Genomic DNA, 20,379 nt, shown 5'->3' on the forward strand with positions numbered 1-20,379 from the left:
ATAGTACAGTCAATACATAAACCACTAAATAGTCATTATTAATATCACTGATACCAAGTATTTTGCACCATACATAATTGTACGTGCTGTACTCCCGCACGACTGGCAGTGCCACGGGTTTGTCTACACCAGCGCCGCCATCCACATGTGAGGAACGTGCTGCGCTGAGACCCATGACAGCCACGATATCACTAGACAATTCCAAACATACTGAAATGTCATCGTGCAGCACCTGACGGTACCACAGCTGGTATATTAGCTGAAGACCGTGGAAGACGCCATCACGATTAGCAATGTCTTTACAATTGTGTTTTTCATTTCTTTCCATAAATTCTATTTATGTTTGCTTTTATAAAGTACCTAACATCAGTATAGAGGTGCGTGCATATAGTTTAAAGTTCAGGCACACCTGGTTTTATTGTGCTTCAGTTTATTATACTTCACAGATCCTGTGTTTTCCAGATTGAAGGTTTGTGGAAACCATCTCCATAACATAGAAGTTCAAGGTGAAGCAGCAGTTGCTGATGTAGAAGCTGCATGAATTATCCAGAAGATCTAGCTAAGATAACTGATGAAGGTGGCTACGCTAAACAATACATTTTCAAGGTAGATGAGCGAGCCTTCTATTGGAAGAAGATGCCAGGTAGGTCTTTCATAGCTAGAGAGGAGAAGTCAATGACTGGCTTCAAAGCTCCAAAGGACAGGCTGACTCTCTTCTCTTGTTAGGGGCTAATGCAGCTGGTGACTTTAAGTTGAAGCCAATGCTCATTTACCATCTGAAAATCCCAGGGTCCTTAAAGATTATGCTAAATCTACTCCGTCTGTGCTCTATAAATGGAATAACAAAGCCCGTATGGCAGCCCATCTGTTTACGCCATGGTTTACTGAGTATTTTAAGCTCACTGTTGAGACCTACTGCTCAGAAAAAAAAAAAAGATTCCTTTCAACATATTTCTGCTCGTTGGCAATGCAACCGGTCACCCAAGAGCTCTGAAGGAGATGTACAAGGAGATGAATGTTGTTTTTGTCCCTGCCAACACAACATCCATTCTGCAGCCCATAGATCAAAAGGTAATTTTGACTTTCAAGTCTTACTATTTAAGATACATTTTGTAAAGCTATAGCTGCCATGGATAGTGATTCCTCTGACGGATCCAGGCAAAGTAAACCGAAAACCTTCCGGAAAGGATTCACCATTCTAGATGTCATTTAAGAACATTTTTGATTCATGGGAGGAGGTCAAAATATCAACATTAACAGGAGTTTGTAAGAAGTTGATTCCAACCCTTGTGGATGACTCTGAGGGGTTCAAGACTTCATTGGAGGAGGTAACTGCGGATGTGGTGGAAACAGCGAGAGAAGTGGGATTACAAGTGCCGCCTTAGATGTGGCTGAACTGCTACAATGTCACGAACAAATCTGAATGGATGAGATGTTTCTTATGAATGAGCAAAGAACGTGGTTTCTTGCCACAGAATCTCCTCCCGGTGAAGATGCTGTGAACATTGTTGAAAGGACAATAAAGGATTTAGAATGTCACATAAACTTAGTTGATGAAGCATTGGCAGAGTTTGAGAGGATGAACTCCAGTTTTGGAGGGAGTTCTACTGTGGGTAAAATAAAACCGAACAGCATCGTATGCCACAGAGAAATCTTTCATGAAAGGAAGAGTCAGTTGATGCAGCAAATTTCATCATTGTCTTATTTTAAGAAATTGCCACAGCCACCCCAGCCTTCATCAGCCACCACCCTGGTCAGTCAGCAGCCCTCAACATGGAGGCAGAACCTCCACCAGCAAAAAGAATATGAAAAACTTAAGTCTCAGATGATTGTTAGCATTTTTTAGCAAGTATATTTTAGTTAAAGCATGTAATTTTTTAGACATAATGCTAGTGTACACTTAATAGACTACAGTATAGTGTAAACATATCCTTTACATGCACTGGGTCAGAGGTCCCCAACCTTTTTGGCACCAGGGACTGGTTATTCACAGAAGACAATTTTTCCATGGCCCTGAGTGGGGGAATGGTTTGGGGATGATTCAAGTATGTTACATTTATTGTGCACTTTATTTCTATTATTATTACATTGTAATACGTAATGAAATAATTATGCAACTCACAATAATGCAGATTCTAAGGCCGCCACTGATCTGACAGGAGGCGGAGCTCAGGCGGTGATGCGAGCGATGGGGAGCGGCTGAAAATACAGAGGAAGCTTCACTCGCTCACCTGCGGCTCACCTCCTGCTGTGCAGCCCGGTTCCTAACAGGTACTGACCCACAGCCGGGGAGCTGGGGACTGCAGTACTTTATTGCAATATTTGCTTTATTGCAGTGGTCTGCAACCCAACCTGCAACATCTCTGAGTGAGCCTGTAAATAAACTGCCCCGGGCTACTTGGCACTCCGTAAGCCTGTTACACTTTTCTACGGCTTTGCACTTTCGTTATTCTTTTTCTCTCAGTCTGGTTTCTCTCTTCTCCATTTGGCAGAGTCTCAATGATTGCTCAAGCCTTCCCCACCAACTACAGGCACCAATCGTCACTCTCTCCTCCCTCTTCCTCTGGAACTCACCTCTATTACGGCACCTCTCCCCTTGAGTTATACTCGTCTCGTTGACGTCTCCCCTAGAAGATTGTGAGTTTTGTTTTGTCATCACTGCATCCCGAATGCCATGCAGTCACAAATAGTAAGCATATAATCGTGTTCATTTAGTTTAATCATCTCAGAACATTCGATGTTCTAAACCTCAAACCAGTATCACACACATCACATGTATCACGTACAAACAGAAAGAAACAGAAGGCTGTGGCGTCAACGCGAGAGCCTTCGCTGCACACACAGCATTTTCTGAGAGTGATTCCCAAGGTATAGTCTTATAGGCCCTGCGGAAAGGACGTAAATTAATTTCAACAAATGTATTCATGCATCTTTATTCCTTACATGTGAAGGGTGTGTAATTCCACAGACTTTCCTTTCTACATGTAGCTAAGGGCTCGCCAAATGAGTTATTAGATTTGATATTTATATACTGCAATTGGCACACAGCTAAGGAGTGCTGAGGATGCTAATGCCACTGAAAAGTCTGGTCGCCACAAAAATGCTTGGCAAATGCACATACACAGACAGTCGGATTTTCCCCACATTTCAAAGGCCAGTTTCATATCACACGTCATCACTATCACGTTGAGGTAATCGAGGATCTGATTCCAATTCTTCTTGCTTATTAATCATAAATTCCTGTTTAGCTTTATCATTATCAGTTTGTCTGGGTTGCATTAACTTGCTGGTATCTCTGCAGGGAAGCGACAGGCTGGTGCTCTGGAGGCAGGGCGTCTGCGGTGCAGTCTGCGTGGACTGGGGAAGTTCTCGAATTTTTCCAAGCCTCACTTTTCCATCTCAAAATGAAGATGGAAGGGTGGGGCTAGGAGTACTTATCTCATTGGTTTGATGAGGGAAATCATCGAGTTAATGCTTGTAAAGTGCTCTCACAGGCTAGTCCTTGGCACATAGTAAGGGCTCAATAAACGATATTTGTTGTGACACATACTTGCATCACAGGTGTGTGGTTTGTAGACAGGCAGACCTGTGTGCATTGTGGTTTACAGAGGCATAGCGGGGAAAGTATGAGTAGTTAATGAGAGTACAAGTAGAATAGTTGAGAAGGTGCCTGGCACATAGCACATAGTTATATTCGTTAGGATTCAGTCCAACTAAGAGTAACAGAAACCAAAATAACAGTGACTCATCCAAACAGAAGTTTGTTTCTATCACACATTACCATGGGCCGTCCAGAGTTGGTATAACTGTAACCATCGCATACCCAGGTTCCTCCCAGCTTGTTGTTCCACTGTTTCTCAAAGTAGGATTTCCATTCGCAATCGAGATGATGTGCTACTGATGAATCCTATTTTAGTGCTTCTCGCAGTGGAGTTTATACCACAAAAAAATGCATGTAGGACATTTATTTTTGGCAAGTCTTATAAAAATTGAAAATTTTCTTATCCGTCAATAGAGAATAGACCCCAGAAACTTTTAAATCTATCCCAGGTTTAACATTGCTTTGATTTAAGATGCAGTTTTGTATAGTTTTAAAATGCAAATACCAGCACTCGCCACCATATCTGCATTCCAACTAGCAGGGGAGAAGAAAAGCAACGGGAACAGCGTAACTCTTCTCTCCAGGGACTCTTGTCAAGAGCTGCACGTAACACTTCGGCTCACATTCCATTGGCCAGAACTTAATCACACGGCCGCATCTAGCTGCAAAGGGAGGCTAGGAAATAAAATCCTTATTTTGGATAGGCATGTTCCCAACTAAAAACTAATGAGTTTATTGTTCTGGAACTGGGTTTATCAGCTGGAGCGCTATTGGCCTTTTGGGCAGGACAAATCCTTATTGAAGGGACCGTCTCATATATTTCAGGACATTCACACCTCCAGGCCCCAGATACCACCTACATGCCAAGTAGCACCCCCAGTCATTGTACCAACCCAAATGCGCCTACGCGTTTACAATTGCCCATAAGGGATGGTGCTATCCTCAAATTTTAGATTTCTTTGCAGATATCTACTATTATCTGCCAGTATTTCACTTTATTGCTATTTGTATGCATGTTGAGTGGATTAACAGATTATATTATTTAGTTTTAATTAAGTTAATCTTCACCAAGAAGGTGAAGGTGAAAATAATTCTTACCAAGAAATCACGCATTAGAGATAATAAAGTTACAGTATATACTGAAAGCAAACAGGCGAAGATGCCACCATCAGCCCCTTCCTGAGATAGGTCTTCCCTTGGGATACTTCCCTTGCTGCCTATGACATGAGGTAGCCCAGCTGAGACCACCACGTCCGTCACCCAGTGTAAGCGTGCGGCGTCTCCTCCCTAGGGTGCACACGCAGTGAGCACCGTGCCCCGTAGATGGTAGGCACTCGATACACGCGCACGAGTGGACAAACAAGGAGGAAAGGCAGGTCGAAGCTTGCTACAGTCTGAACGCTTGTGTCCTCCCAAAATTCACATGCTGAGACCTGATTGCCAATGTGATAGAATTAGGAAGTGATTAGGCCGTGGAGGCAGAGCCCTCATGAATGGGATCAGTGCCCTTTTAAAAGAGAACCCAGAGATCTGCCTTGTCCCTGCCACCATCTGAGGATACAGCTAGAAGGCGCCATCTATGAACCAGAAAGTGGCCCTCACCAGACACTGAATCTGCTGCCTCTTTGATCTTGGTCTTCTCAGCCTCCAGAATGGAGAGAAATAAACTTCTGTTGTTTATAAGCTACCCAGCTTGTTTTATTATAGCAGCCTGAATGAATTAGGACATAGCTACGCCTTAAAGATCTTGAGCCTGTAAGAAACGAAGAACCATTCCAAAGTTGTTTTGAGGCTTTGTTTGTTTGTTGTTCTGACAAGTGAGCGATATAATCTGATCTGGTTTTCAGGCTGCTAAGCGGAGTAGCAGGGCAGTGCAGGCACTGGAGTTGGAGAGGGAAGACTAGAGGCGGGAAGATTGATTAGGCGGCTAGTGCCATAGTCCAGGTGGAAGATGCAAGGGCCGGAAATAGGGCAGTGGCCAAGGGAATAGATTCGAGATCAAGTTCAGCAGATGCAGTTGGCAGGGCGGGGTGAGTGAAGTGTTTGGGATAAATTCACATGGTCCAATTAAATGCCTGTGAGCTCTCTAATACAGGAAGAGTGACTTTGGGGGAATGGGAAGATAACAAGGGCTGTTCTGGACATGTTGAATTTGGGCCAGAGAGGCCCAGCAAGAAGCTGAAAGTGTGAGACCAGAGCTCAGAGAAACGCCCGGGTGGGACTACGTATTTGGAGGTGATAATTAAAACAACATTTGATGTGATTTCTCCCAAAGAGAGGATGTATTTGAACGAAGGGCCCATCCTATCACTTCTCAGCTTTAAAACTCTCTTGGCCACCTGTGATCTAAAAGCTAAAATGCAAATGTCCTCATTTGGTACTTAAAACCCTCCTCAGTCTATCACCAGCCTACTTCTTATTCCGCCATTTCTCCAACCCACCAGCCCTTCCGCGGAGCCGGGCTGTGCCACGGTGCGTGTTAGGGACAGAAGATGAGTCAGTGCTCGTTGCTGCCCTGGGGGAGGTCTAGTGGGGAAAAGAGACCAGAACAGACTATTCAGATTCAGTAAAATAAGGATAGGAATGGAGACTACCCCATAGGGTTGTAGCAAGAATAAAACGGGTTTGTGCACACAAAGTCCTCGAAAGGGTATTGGCTACGCAACAGCTATTATTATTGTAGAGGGGCGGGGGGCCTGGGTCAAGATGGCACCCTCGATTCCATGACAGCTGAGCTGAACCTGGAGGGAAACTTACATTCACTAGAGTAAAGGACAAGGGGGAGGGGTGGGAGAAGGGCGTCCTGAGCTTCTTCCTGTCACCTTGTGTACTGGGTTGAACGATGACCCACAAAAGATACGTCCGTGTCCAAATGCCTGGAACCTGGGAACGTTACCTCATTTGTGAAAAGATAAAGGTTTGCCAATGTAATTAGATTAGGAATTTTATCTTTAATTTATCTTTAATCTAGGAGATCATCTTGGATTCTGTCCTGCGGCGCTTCCACTCCCAACGTCTGGCCTCCAGGACGTGAGAGAATAAATTCCTGCTATTTTAAGGCACACAGTTTGTGTGATGCCTCACGGCAGCCCCAGGAAACAAACATGCCGTGTTACTCCAAGTCCTGTCCACAGCGAAGGCTTTGCTGGCGGTGAAGGGACACGTCCTGTGCTCAGGGGCCCCGCGCTGGCCGAGGGCCACGCAGTCCGCCCACTTGCCATCTCGACTTCAATGTCCGATGAGCATCTCAGACTTACCGTTCCCCAAATGCAAGAGCCTGGAGGGACCTGGAGATGGGACTGACTCATCCAAGGTGTCAGGGGAGGCCTCGAGGACGAGGTGACAGATGGACCTGTGCCCAGAATAATGAGGCAGGCTGAGGCAGTGACTGAAGGAGGGCAGGTCAAAGCAAGGTGCTCTTGGTTTTCGGTTTTGCTTTCGTTTGAGTTTGGAAGGAAACGAGAGGAAGAGGATGAAGATACAAGGGAAAAGCACAAGAGAAGTCAGAGCCCAGAGCAGGAAGAAGAGAAATGAGGTGAGAAGGCAGAACAGCGTCAGGGTCTTTGCAGGGAGGCGGTCGGTGCAGAGTAGGCTAATGACGCCGACGCCAGGCCACACCCGTCCGGGTCTGATTCCTGGCGACGCCACTTATTGGTCATAAAATAGTAAGAAATGACATTCTCTGGATCTTGGTTTCCTCAACTATAAAATATAAGTAATAATAGCTCCCACATCATAGGATGTTGTCAGGAAGATGAGATATTGTAATATGTGTAAAGCACTTGGCCGGGTGTCTGGCACGGACCGTGCGATAAATGTCATTGTTACTATTACTAGTATTAGAGCAGCAGCAATGTGAGCACGGGAAAGGACTTCGGAATCATCTAGTCTAATTCCCCCATTGTACGAATGGAGAATCTGAGGCCCAGAGAGGGTTTGAATTGGCCAAATTTAAAGAGAGAGTTAAGTGAGACGAATTGCTTGAAAGTCTGTGCTTTTCTAGGTGGGCTACGCGTACAGGGTTGGGAGTCATGAGAATACGGGTGGCAGTTGGCTCTGGGGAGACAGACAAAGTGACTCAGGCAAGACCCAGCAGATGAGCGGAGAATGTGGGAAGAAGAAACGTAAAGAAGGGCTGGCGAGGGAGACGCAGAGCTGGATCGTAGGAGCCAAGACGGGGATTTTGAAGGGTGAAAGCGGTCAGCGGGGTCAAACACTCCCGAGAGGTGAGGAAAGACGACCCGAGGGCAAAACGCTAGATTTGAAGTCAACTTGATTCAAGTGTCAGTTCTACAGGACACTTGCTGTGGTCTGACTGTGTCCTCTGAAAATTCATGTTACAACCCAATGCCCAAGGGGACAGTATTAGGAGGTGATTAGGTCATGAGGGTGGAGCCCTCCTGAGTGGGATTAGTGCTCTTTTAACCGGCTGAAGAGACCAGAGTTTCCCCTTCCAGCAGGCGAGGACACAGCTGGAAGGTGCCGTCTATGAACCAGAGAGCAGGTCCTCACCAGACGCTGAAGCTGCCTGCTCCCTGACCTTGGATTTCCCAGTCTCCAGAAACGTGAGAAATAAATTTCTATTGCTTAAAACTACCCAGTTTATACTTTCTTATAGCAGCCTGAATGGACTAAGACAACACTAAATTCTGAAACTTGGTTTTCCCATGTGTAAAATGAGGATATAGATAGAAAACCCTCTAATGCCTTAAAAGAAAAAAATTTAAACCCACACCGTCTAAAGTTGGCAATGGAGGGAGGCTTTCCACAAAGGGTGGGGCAGCAGGACCCCACTCCAGACCCTGAAATTAACCTTACTCTTGGGGCGTCCCCCACACTAATGTCCGCTGCGGCCACAGCCAGCAGCCTGGCCTCAGGGGGACAGAACATGGATTTCACAGTTTCTCTCATTGCCGCAGTATGGTTGAGACAAGTTCTAATATTTAAGCAAGCTACTACTAAAGGATGGACGTCCAACGTTGGGGCTGGTCATGGGATTTCTTCTTCTCTTTCTAGATTCCCCCCATAGGTAAACTCATCTAATTCCACAGCTGTGAAATACCATCTCGATCAATACCCAAGACTCTGAAATTCATGCCTCTAGCTCTGCTCCCACCCCTGGGCTCGAGACTGCATGTGCACGTGTCTGCCCCGCATCATCACTTACACGTCTTAACAGTCAACGTGAACATAACGCTTCCAAAACGCGACGCTGGGCCTTTCGCACCCAGACCTGTTCTTACCTCAGTCCTCTCAATCTCGGTTAATCTAGATTAACCAATTCATCAACAAATGCTCTCAGTTTGACCTCCAGAATATTTTCCAAATCATAATCCTTCTCTACACCTGAAACCTTGATATTTTAGGCCTCTGTCATCTCTTACCTCACCGTCTACAATGGTCTCCCAGTTGGGTTTTCTGCGTCTACTTTAGCATCCCCCACAATCTACTCTCCACACAGAGGCCAGACGCTCTATTTAATACATAAATTTTATGTTGTTCTCTTGTTTACAAATTTCCAATGGCTTCCCATCACACTCAGAATAAAACCCAAACCCCACTGGGCCCTGCAAGACCCACACTCTGCCCATGGCCTGACCTCTGCCCCGACTTCCCCTGTTCCCTGGGCTCAGCTCCTGGCTGGCTTTCTGTCCCTCTGACACTCCAAGATCATTTCCAGCATAACATTAGCTGTTCCCACTGTCTGGAACACTCTTCCTGTCCTGCTCCCTGCTCCCCCCTCTTCTCTGGGCTGCCTTCTTCTCACCATTGTGGTCTCTGCTGATTGCCACGTTCTGAGAGAGGCCTTCCCTGCCCATCCCTGCTGGGCTGGCTCTCCAGTCAGGCTCAACATATCCACTGGCTTTTGTACCTGAGCACGTATCACTGGTGATACATTCGTGTTTATTTTTATGTTTATTGTCTGTTTCTTTCCCGCTGGAATGTAAGCGTCCCGAGAGCAGAGATTTTGTCTGTTTGGTTTACCACCAGGTTCCCAGCCGCAGAAAAGTGGATGCACCTGGTAGGCCCTCGATACACATTTGATGAATAAATACGCAAAGGGTCAGGACAAAAGAAGGGAAGTAAATGCAGGGAGCCCTGTATCTGTAGATTATCTGGCTTATAAATTGGAACCCTCAACTCCGGCCTGTAGTCCAGCGTGAAAATGCCTCCCCTTTGCAGCATCATGGTGCCCTACGGAGCACCCGGGTTACGAAAATCCAAACCTGAGCAATGAAGGCTGAGAAGGGATGGTGCGCAAGCCCCCTGGTTTTCTCTCCTGCATCTTTATGTTCTACCTTAGCTATAATGTCACCTGGAAATCTATCCACCTACCTGGATGATTGACATTGGGCAGTTCTACCCTCTTGGGCGGGGATACCCCTCTATATGCATAGCAGAGGTTTGGTTGGAAGGCAAAGAATAAGCACGTCAGAATACATCCTACAAGAAATACATACATATTAACAGCAAGGAGAGTTACTTTCTGCAAGGTAATTGGCTTTAGCGTAATACCATAGACTAGGTGGCTGGAACAACAAACACTTATTCCTCATAACTCTGGAGGCTGTGAAGTCCAAGATCAAGGGGTTGGCAGCCTTGGTGTCTGGTGAGGGCCTGCTTCTTGGTTCACAGACGGCTGTCTTCTCACTGTGCCCTTACACGGCAGAAAGTGGCGAGGGAGGTCTCTGGGGTCTTTTATATGGGCACAAATCCCATCCACGAGGGCTCCACCCTCATGGCCTAATCACCTCCCTAAGGGCCCACCACCTAACACCGTCACACTGGGGGTTCAGATTTCAACCTATGAGTTTGGGAGAACACAAACATTTCATCCCCAACAGTAACGATCTCTGTTCTACGCACTTCCCATACTTGCTCTGAAGATCTGATAAGGAAACGTGGTCCGGAATGTGACACATACGTGCCAATCACTGTGCCTCATTCATGTGGTCACACTCTGGACCTTGTCTGCATTCCCAGACAATTCCACTTGGGAAACCTCAAGCCCCAAGACTTAAGCATATTTGATATTCTTCTCACAGTGTCCTAACCTAGCTCTTATGTTTGCCTACTCCCATTGTGCCTACTTTTCAACCCACCAAGACTTTCTGAAAACTTTTCTCCCTATCTCTTAGCCCTCTTCTGAGCTGGCTTCCTTCCCTACCCATCCACGCCACTACCTTCTTCCACACACCTTAATTTTTGTGCCCCACCTGCCAACCTTCAACTTTGGAACATTCCAGTGCCTGCTTCCCCTGTGTCTAACCCCCCAGCATATACCCTATTGGAGAATATCCCACAGTGATTTGGTCTGGTGGCACTGTAAACTTTCAGTAGGTTGGGTCCTTTGACCAAATGGCAATCCTACACGCCTTTCTCACTACTCGTAAATGCTACGTAAACCGTATCCATGTTTCTTCTTTACCTCTCCTAAGTACTCACACTCAGTGAATAACGTCCTTTCCCACGTCACAAGGAAAACCGAGGTCTTCGTGCATAAAATCTCTCAGCTTTCTGCTCCCCACGTGCAAACGAAATGGAGGTGTATCCAAGGCAGTGGCAGAGACGGCTGCTGTCAACCAGAAACCACTCCCTCCTTCCTCCTGGACACACGGCTCCGCCACCTTGCTCCGCCTCCCTTGCAGTGAAATGTCATCGTGCGAGTAAATTTTTTGGAATGGAATTCGAGCATCAGCGTTGTCTGCCACTTCCATGCCTGGTCTATAAACATGTCCCACGTGCCCATCACCAAGACCTGTCCCCTCTGGCAAGCTGTTTGGTGACATGGAAGCCACGAATGTGTAGGAGATGGGGGAGCTGCCGTCAGCCTTGGTCCTTAAACAACTGCATGGTAAATAGCTGCCTGCCTGTCTGTAAAAAAAACAGTTCTAAATATGACGTAAGTGAGAAATAAACCTGTGTTTGAGTCATTATGAGTTAGGGTTTATTTTTTATTGCAGTTCAGCCAAACTTAATTAACACAATAGCCACTTTTCTCCTCTCTGTTCTTAACAGAAAATGTGGCTCCCCTGTCCGGACCGCGGGGATCGCTCCATCTGAACTCCGGCCTCCAGCCCTGCCCCATCCCATCCCGTCAATTATTTACTCTCTGCTCTAGGTCTTTGCCGTGTCCCTCCTGGCTCTTTGCCGCGTCCCTCCTGGCTCTTTGCCCTTGCACACACGCGTGATCATATCTCCTCTAACAACCACCAAAAGAAATCTTACATTACATGATCTGGTATTTTCCTCACCTAGAATTCTCATATTCCTCCCTTTTGTGGTCAGGTCTTTCCCACCCTCCTCACCCTCAGCCCTCTGTGGCCTGGCCTCTGTCCCCACCGCTGTGCTGAAACTGCTCCAGAGCCCGCCCCACAGACCGGGCAGGCCAGGGTCGTATTTCACTTCTCGTCTAGCTCGGCGCCGGCTCCTTCCTCCTGCTGCTCGGGTCCTGGAGCCGCTCTCTGAGTCTCCCTGGCGGGTCCCTTTTCCTCCTTCTCTTTGGCGAGTGTGGATTCACCCTCTGCCCCTCCCTTTCCACTGCTGGTATGTCCCTTTGTCAGCGATTTCGTCCTTGCCTCGATGATCGTCAATAGGTGCTAATATCACACATTCTTGGAGCCTCAGGCCTATGTTACCAACCGCTTTCTAGATATTTCTATTTTTATGGCCCACACGCACCTCAAACCTAATATGGCCAAAATTGAATTTATCATCTTTCCATTTCCAAAAACTACTCCTTCTATATTTTCTGTTTGGGTTGATGGTAACAACCTCCCATCCAGCCACGCAGGCTACGTGAGCAGGCCGCGCTGGTTCCTTGGCCCAGGCTTCTCTGGCTCCAAATCCTATTTAATTCACCTACTAAACACCTCTCAAATCCATCTGTTTGTCTCCTTTTCCTCAGCCACTGCTGAACTCAGACCTTTCTCATCCCTTTCCTGGATCATCTCAGTAACTTCTGCACTGTTCTCCCTGTGGGCAGCCTCACCTCCCTCCTCTAGCCTAAAGATTTGATATTGTTTCTTCCTTTGTTGGTTTTCATTTATGTGACTTTTTTTCTTTTGTGTCTTTTTCAAACTAAAAAGCAATATATTCTCATTGCAAAACAGTCAAATAGTTTATAAGGCTATTAAAAAAAAGGCAAAGTCACCCCTTATCTAGTCCTTAAATCTTACCCCCAAATATATACATATATACATTTTTTTCTAAAAATAGGATCTTATTAAACATGCTTTATTTCTGCTATTATAAGAGGCATTTTTTTCCACATTTTAACATCTCTGAAATCCAAATGTGTCACACAACCAGTGTTGTCTCAGGTTTGGTTAAATCAATATTGTTCTGTAGTGTGCTCTTTTTACTTTCTAATATTGGTCATGAGTCCAAAGCAACACTGAGCTCCAGGAGATCTCTGTGAAGGACAAATCCGGTCAGGTGGCTACCTTGGGAAAGTTCCTCCAGGCCCTCCCTCCCCACACAGGTCCTTCATCTCCTGACTCCGTCTGCTTCCACGTGCTTCCAGCACATCCACCCACATGCCCTTCCTTAAAGCCAAGCGGGCCAAGCAGGTCCGTTTGCATTAGTTCCCCAAATGTGTGTGCTAAGCCAGATCTCTCTGCCTTTGCACTGATGTTTCTTCTGCCTTAAAGGTTTGTCTCACCTTTGCTTCTCAAAGTTGCCTCTTACTGGAAAATTGTCCTGATCCCCCCAGCAGAGCCTGGCTTCTTCCTTTATGCACCTCGACTTCTGCAGTATGTGGCGCATGTCTGTTAAATCACTGAACACGCAGGTTCATGCCCTCCCTCTTGTTCCCAATAAACGGCGAGTTCTCAAGCCCACCTTCTTCTCTATACCCATTCCAGCGGCGTCGGAGCAATGCAGTCACTTCACGAGTACTTTCGGAAACAATGAACTGTACATGAGGGAGGCAGGAAAATGTTCCCTGAGATAAGGCAAGGAACATTCCAAGTAGCCATCCCTTCACCCTGGGACAAGAGAAAGAATGAGGAGGATAGAAGGCCTGGATGCTAAAGCCCCTGAGCACCCAGAAATTTAAAGCAATCAGATTTTTTTCTTCTTGTTCCCTCCAGACCCACTGACTTCCACCTTCAACTAAAGGTAGACCAACCTCAACAACCGCACCCAGTGACATCCCCTCACCTCAACCCCCACCTTCCTTTCTCTCCAGTCCTTTTAAGTCCTTCAAATCCAAATGTCAGTCTACGTCATGGTCCCCTTTTGCAAAAAGTCCCTTATTTTGTAACCAGATATTTTGAAAAGCACCAGAGAAAGATTCTTTGCACTCGCCACTCTAAAATGCCCACCTGAGTTACCCATCTGCACCCCTCCCGCCGTAGGTACAGACACACCTCACTCAATCTCACCAAGACTCCACACCAGGAAGTAAATACAAAAGAAAGTCGAAGTTCAATACAAAACCTTTAATAACTATCTTAAATGCTGAATGTTATGTAAAGACATCAGTGGCAACAGTTATCCCCCTCTCAACACAGTATTGGGTTTGGATTCTAGAAAAACACCAAAAATAGACAAAAATGTTTCCAGTTCTTCTTTCTGATCTAGATAATTTAAAGCCAAGGATTCCAGTGCATTCGTGGAAAAGTACCAGGATACTCTTGGGGACTTAAAATAAAGCTCAGCCAATGTGTCCTGTAGTGCAGTCACTAAGATTGGTTCATGCTAAAACATGTTAACAATTGTAGGGCCAACATACGCACTTTCAATACACTCCCGGCAAAAAGAACAGGGACTTGTGAATAATCAGAAATTATACAGCAAAAGAAGGAAAAGTGGAAAAATGAGAGGAATACAAGAAAAAAACATAGGCAGATGACAGAGAAGGAGAAAGTATAATAGAGACTTTATAATGAAAAGTAGAGCAGGCATAAGAGGACGCTGAGAGTAGACACGTTCGCTGTCATTGGGGCTGAAGGTAAACCAGGATGTCTGGTAACTGAACGAAAGCCAGCAAAAGAAAAGAATGAGAGAAGGCTTGGAGCCAAGACAGGCAAAGAGATAAAAGATAAAAAGAAACGTATCGGGGCATGTAAACAGGACCAACAAAGAACAGTGACAGGCACACAGATCTCAGTGCAAAGGCCAAATGCTCAACTTGTGGGAAGATAAAATTAAGGAGGATCGAAAACGTTAGAGGGAAAAGGGCTGTTAAAGACGGCGCTAGTCTACAAACGGTCACCGAATTGGAGGGACGTCCCCAGCCCTTCCATGGAGACTGAGTCAAGCGGCCACTGAGAGCAGGGGGTCGGGGCAGGCAGCCTGCTCAACTTCGAACCTGTGCCGGGAACCTCGCATTCTCAAAGAAAAGACTTCACCACCAAGCCAGCACAAAACAGACTGTACAAACCTCTGCTGCTCACACATTTTAGAGTAAACGAAGTAGCTCTAGGCATCAAATACTTAACTGGCAAGACATAATTTCTGTTCATTTTAGCTGCGGGGGCAATAATCTATAAACAGTGATTTTTTCCAGCACCCTAACGTGAGACAATGACGAAGGAAAAAGGCCGACACCGACGTTGGCGCCCAGTAACTTTCAGAGCGATTTCTCTCTCCAGCACAGACTTGGGTGTGTTCCGGCCCATGGGAGCTGGCTCTGGAGGCGCCGCCCTGACAGTATCTCCTGATCAGGAAAGATTTGGTTTGGATGCAAAGTCTACACTGCCTCGGGGAACCTGGAATTCCTCCCCCACAGCGTTAGTGCAGAAAGGCGCCTTTCGGCGCGGTCTCGGAGTGCCGGTGCATTCGCGCCCCCGCCCCCGCCGACCTCGGCCTGAGCTCGCGCAGCCAGTGCAGGGGACAGGAACCGGCCTTCCACGCCTTTGTTCCTACGCGGCGGAGACACAGGAGCGGCCGGTCGCCTACCTGCCTTCCAGCTCCCGGGTCAGGAGCGGCTGCGCGTCCTGCAGAGCGGTTCGCTGCTGGCTCCGGTTCGCTCTGTCCCGCCTGACTCATCTGGGATGGGTGGCGCGGGTGGGGGCGACCTCGGAGGGTGGAGGGACACGGGGAGGCGGGCCAGGCCCTTCCCCCAGAGCCAGGGAGGAGGCGTCGCCAGGGCGCAGGTGAAACCGAGTCCGACCTATCCCGGGAACTTTCGCTCCGGGGACTCGCTGCGAGAGGCCGGCGTCGCGCGGGGGAGGCCTGGGAGCCGCCCCCTCCCACCCAGGCTGCGCGCGAGGTCTCGGCCCGGGGCCACCCCTGGGGACCCGCGGCCCACCTGGCGCGCCCAGGTGCAGCGGGCTGCGCCGGCCTCCGCGGCTGATGGAGGCGAGGGGCTCTCCCCCGGGCGCAGGTGACACACGCCGGGCCAGGGTTTCTGCCGGCCCCGGAGAACACCGGGAGGGCGAGACGCAGACGCCCCGGGGCAGAGAACAAGGCAGCAATGGCCCGAGAGCTGAGCCAGGAGGCACTACTGGACTTCCTGTGCCAGGCTGGGGGCCGAGTGACCAATGCCGCTTTGCTGAGCCACTTCAAGAGCTTTCTCCGCGACCCTGACGCGCCCCCCAGCCGGCACCAGCACCGCCGCGAGCTCTTCAAGGGCTTCGTCAACTCGGTCGCCGCAGTGCGCCAGGACCCCGACGGCACCAAGTACGTGGTGCTCAAGAGGAGGTACAGGGACCTTTTGGGCGAGGAGGGGCTGCAGCGACCCCGCGAGCCGCCCGCGGCCGCGCCTGCAGCGGGAGCTGCGCCCTGCCCCCCGCGAGGCGCGCGCCGGGAGCCGGCCCAGCAGCAGCCCGGGCGCCGGCCGCGCCGGAAGGAGCAGGAGGCGGCGCCAGCAGGTGCCGCCGCCGGAGCCGCGGACGCAGGTCGCAATGGACTCCCGGCCAGCGGCGCCCGCGAGGCGGCCGGGGAGCGCGGCGGGCCGCGGGGCAGCCCCGGCCAGAGGGCGCCGGCGCCCGCCGCCGCGGCGGCAGCTGCCCAGGCCGGAGCGCGGTGCGCGGCGGCGCAGACGCAGGGCCGCTGCTGCTGGGAGTGCCTCCAGAACGGCTTGCAGGGGCTGCCGGGGGAGCTCGGCGCAGTCCCGGACCCCGCCGCGGCCCGGGAGAAGCCGGCGCGGGCTCTGCCTGCCCAGAATGACCGCGGGGCCGCCGAGCAGCGGCGGGAAGGTGCGCCCCGCTCGCCTCCCGCCACCGTCGGGGCTGCCGGGAGCCGGCCTTCCCCGCCTGCTCCGCTGCCCCGCGCTGCGCCCCCCGGAGCCCGGCCGGAGCTGTGGACCCCGGGATCCCTGCACTGCTCCACCCTGCAGCAGCAGCAGCAGCGCACTCGAGAGTGGGTGGCCAGACACCCGCAGACGCCCGAGGCCCGGGACCAGTGCCCCGCCCGGGCCCGAGCTATGCTGCCGGACAACTTCCTCCAGCTGCCGGCGGAGCCGGGCTTCGGGGTCGCAGAGCCAAATTCAGAGCCGCCAGACCCTCCTCTTTCCTCTCATTCTCTCTTTCCTGTTCCGGTTGAGTCCTCGGAACCCTGGCCAGGGAACTCTCCATTGACGGTCTTTCGTAGCATTCGTTGTCAGCTGTCCCTCCAGGATCTGGACGACTTTGTGGACCAGGAGAGCCATGGCAGTGAGGAGAGCAGCAGCGGGCCCAGAGAGTCCCCGGGGGGTTCTGAGGAGGGGCTGCAGGTTGCCCTGGGAACCACAGACTGGAGAAAGCTCAGGAATCCAGCTAGGGGCCTTTCTGTGTCTCGGAAGGAGAGGAGCCCCAGCTGGACTCTTCAGAGCCCCAGAAACAGAGGGGATGATCACACCTGCCAGCAGGTCCCAACAGGGACCAATGGCCTTGCAGGCCACCCCCAGGAGCCTTTGCCTTGGCCAGCTCCTAAGTTGAGGAGATCCCTCAGGAGGAGCTCTCTGGCAGGGAGAGCCAAACTGTCCTCCTCCGACGAGGAGTACCTTGATGAGGGCCTGCTGAAAAGGAGTCGGCGGCCACCTCGATCCCGGAAACCCTCCAAGGCAGGAGCAATGCCCAGTCCAAGGTTGGACGCAGCTTTGACACCAAAACTTGCAGAGGTTAAGGCTGTTGTGGCCCAGCAGCGACGGCCACATAGCTGGTGGGCGCCCAGCGGGGAGGGGTCTGCGGCCTTGGTTCCCCACAGACCTTCTGAGCACAAGTCGTCCCTGGTCCCCCTGGATGCCAGGGAGCACCAGTGGATTGTGAAGCTTGCCAGTGGCTCCTGGATTCAGGTGTTGACTTTATTCTGGGAGGACCCCCAGCTGGCTTTGCACAAAGACTTCTTGACGGGGTACACTGCCTTACACTGGATAGCCAAACATGGTGACCTCAGGGCCCTTCAGGACTTGGTCTCAGGCGCACAGAAGGCAGGCATTGCTCTGGATGTCAATGTGAGGTCCAGTTGTGGGTACACCCCGCTGCACCTTGCAGCCATTCACGGCCACCAGGCGGTCATCAAATTGCTAGTGCAAAGGTTGGCTTCTCGGGTCAATGTCCGGGACAGCAGTGGCAAAAAGCCATGGCAGTATCTGACCAGTGACACCTCTGGGGAAATACGGCAGCTCCTGGGAGCCCCTCGGGGCAAGCCCATTTTCCCTGTCTATCCCTTAGTCCAAAGCTCTTCCCCCACCAGGAAGGCCAAGAGCCGGGAAATATCTAGAAATGTAACCCGAAAGACTTCCTTTGCTGCCCTTCTGAAAAGTCAGCACAACAAGTGGAAATTGGCCAACCAGTATGAGAAATTCCCCAGGGCCAGGGAAAGAGAAGAGTATAGTGACTGAGGCGGCCCCTGTGTCAACGTGTAGCCACCACACCCTTGAGCTACCCTTGAGCTACTCAGCGAGAGAATTGGGGGGGTGTGTAGAAACGCTGCTGAGGATTTGGCAGAGAGAGAGGTCCAGTGAGGTGGCCTCCTTAGCATCTGCCTCCCCGGATTGATGTCAGCACATCCTGGGCCTCCGGGGTCATCCAAGCTTCTTGGAAGCTCAGGTCCTTGAACCGGCGCAGAGCCAGGTGCTCAAAACCCAGGAGGTATCCTTCCTCTTCCCTTGCCACCACCGATCTGGGCACAGCAATGCCAGGCCTTGGCCAGAGAGGGAAAGGAGGTCTAACAAGAAGAGAGGCAATTTGAGGAACTGATGAAGCGCAGACAAAGTCCTCTCTGGCCAGTAGCTCTCTGCTTCTGTTTGGTTGGAGAATAAATCTTGGCTGAGAGTGGGAAGCACCAGGTTTGAAATCAAATAGCTTTGTTTTATTTTATTTTTGGCACTCAAATCACTGAAATAAAATTATTACTGGAGAGTAGAATTTGATTTAAGCAATTCCTCAGCCCTGTCCCCAAGTCTTTTTTTTAATTGCACCTATTGGGGCTAATGGGTGAAATGACTAGTGCCCCCTTCGGTCTCTTCCCTGATCAGAGAAGCAGTTGGGTAAGATCCAGTTATGACCTTGACTTTACTTGGGAGAGAATGACTGGGATTCAGGCCCTGCTTTTTTGTATCAACCCAAAGGGAACTTTCCAAATGGAAAAACCATGTGGCTCATTTGCATAGTGACTGAAACCATCTTTCCTGGGAACTCCCTGTGTGACAAACAGCACTAACAGCACTATCGTTAGTAGTTTTCGGTAGATTGAATGGCCAACGTTTATACTCATGAAAAGAGAAAAATGATTTCACTCTGGGGAAGCAGTAAAGGTTAAGAGCAGCATGCCTTCCCACCTGGACTTTTCTAAGCTGCTAACTATACGTTTATTTGCACTAAACTTGTTGCCAATTAAGATTAAATATTAGCCTTAAAGTACTGTATATGTGACAGGAAGTGTTTCTTTTAATTGCTTGTGAAGGGACTGATTACTGAGGTTCATGGAACGAGATAACGCCTGGTCTATGAACCTCAGTAGAACATCAAGATTTCCCAGTGCAAGTTCAAAGAGGGCTGAAAAATGAAATGTTCAAGTGGGGACTCTTAATTTTTGTGGGAATGTCTTCATGTGTCGTGGCGATGACGCTGTGTTTTAAAAGTGTTTTTGTGTTTCTTCTGCTTATTTTCCCCATTAAAAGATCCACAGATCGTTATGATTTATTGTACTTATGCTGATAACTGTTAATTTTCTTCTTTACAAAATTGTGTCTCAGCGAGTGTCGAATATTTTTGTTTCTTTGATTTTTACTTTATAATTTTGCTGAAATAAATATATCTCTGTTCTACCAGGAAAAATCATAATAAATAAATCTAAGAGCTTTTTTTTCCCCAAAAAGACCTATACAAGGATGAAACTTTGGAAATCAAATGAAGAAAAAAGACAACCACAGATGCTGGGGGCATAGTTTGGAGAGATGAAAATTTAAAAGAATACATGATAAAGGTCTTTGTCAATACTCTAGTAGACTGGTAAAGCACTAGTAAACTAGTGATTCTTTCAAGGTAAAAATTAGAAAAATGTCAACTTTAAAAGCCAATGAATGTTTTTGCTTTACCATATTGTTATCGCTACATCAATTTATTCAACAAATATGTTTTGTGTGGTGCTGTGGGATTCGTAAAGGTGAGTGGGACATGACCTCTCCCCTCTTGAAACTTAACGTCTAACAATATTTATTCTTCATTGTTTTTACCCTATCTTGCTCCAAAGGTGTCTTTTAAAGCTGTGTTATATTAAATAATAAGCTTGTAAAATGAGACAAAGAGAAAAAACAGGCGACACCAGGAATGAGGACAAACAACTGCAGAGCAAGAACAAATTTTCAAAGTGTCCTAAGTACAAAACTAAGTGCTCTGGAGGAT

The 20,379-nt window shown here is 48.8% G+C and overlaps 2 protein-coding genes across 2 annotated transcripts in view; one reads left to right on the forward strand and one right to left on the reverse strand.

The window, feature by feature from the left end:
* The window catches only part of SEPT11 (septin 11), a 137,163-nt gene extending 121,592 nt beyond the window's left edge, over nucleotides 1-15,571 (reverse strand). The window contains exon 1 of the mRNA XM_012650981.1: nucleotides 15,509-15,571. The gene's annotated coding sequence lies outside the window, so the exon portion shown is untranslated. The remainder of the gene's footprint in view (nucleotides 1-15,508) is intronic.
* Nucleotides 15,572-15,856: 285 nt separating this feature from the next.
* Nucleotides 15,857-19,774, forward strand: SOWAHB (sosondowah ankyrin repeat domain family member B). Its single transcript, XM_012650974.1, has one exon. The coding sequence runs from the start codon at nucleotides 16,026-16,028 to the stop codon at nucleotides 18,372-18,374; it is 2,349 nt and encodes a 782-aa protein (XP_012506428.1). The 5' UTR covers nucleotides 15,857-16,025; the 3' UTR covers nucleotides 18,375-19,774.
* The last annotated feature ends 605 nt before the right edge of the window (nucleotides 19,775-20,379 follow it).

The sequence above is a fragment of the Propithecus coquereli genome, unplaced genomic scaffold, assembly GCF_000956105.1.
Source record: "Propithecus coquereli isolate 6110/MARCELLA unplaced genomic scaffold, Pcoq_1.0 Scaffold343, whole genome shotgun sequence".
In the NCBI taxonomy this organism is placed as follows: domain Eukaryota; kingdom Metazoa; phylum Chordata; class Mammalia; order Primates; family Indriidae; genus Propithecus; species Propithecus coquereli.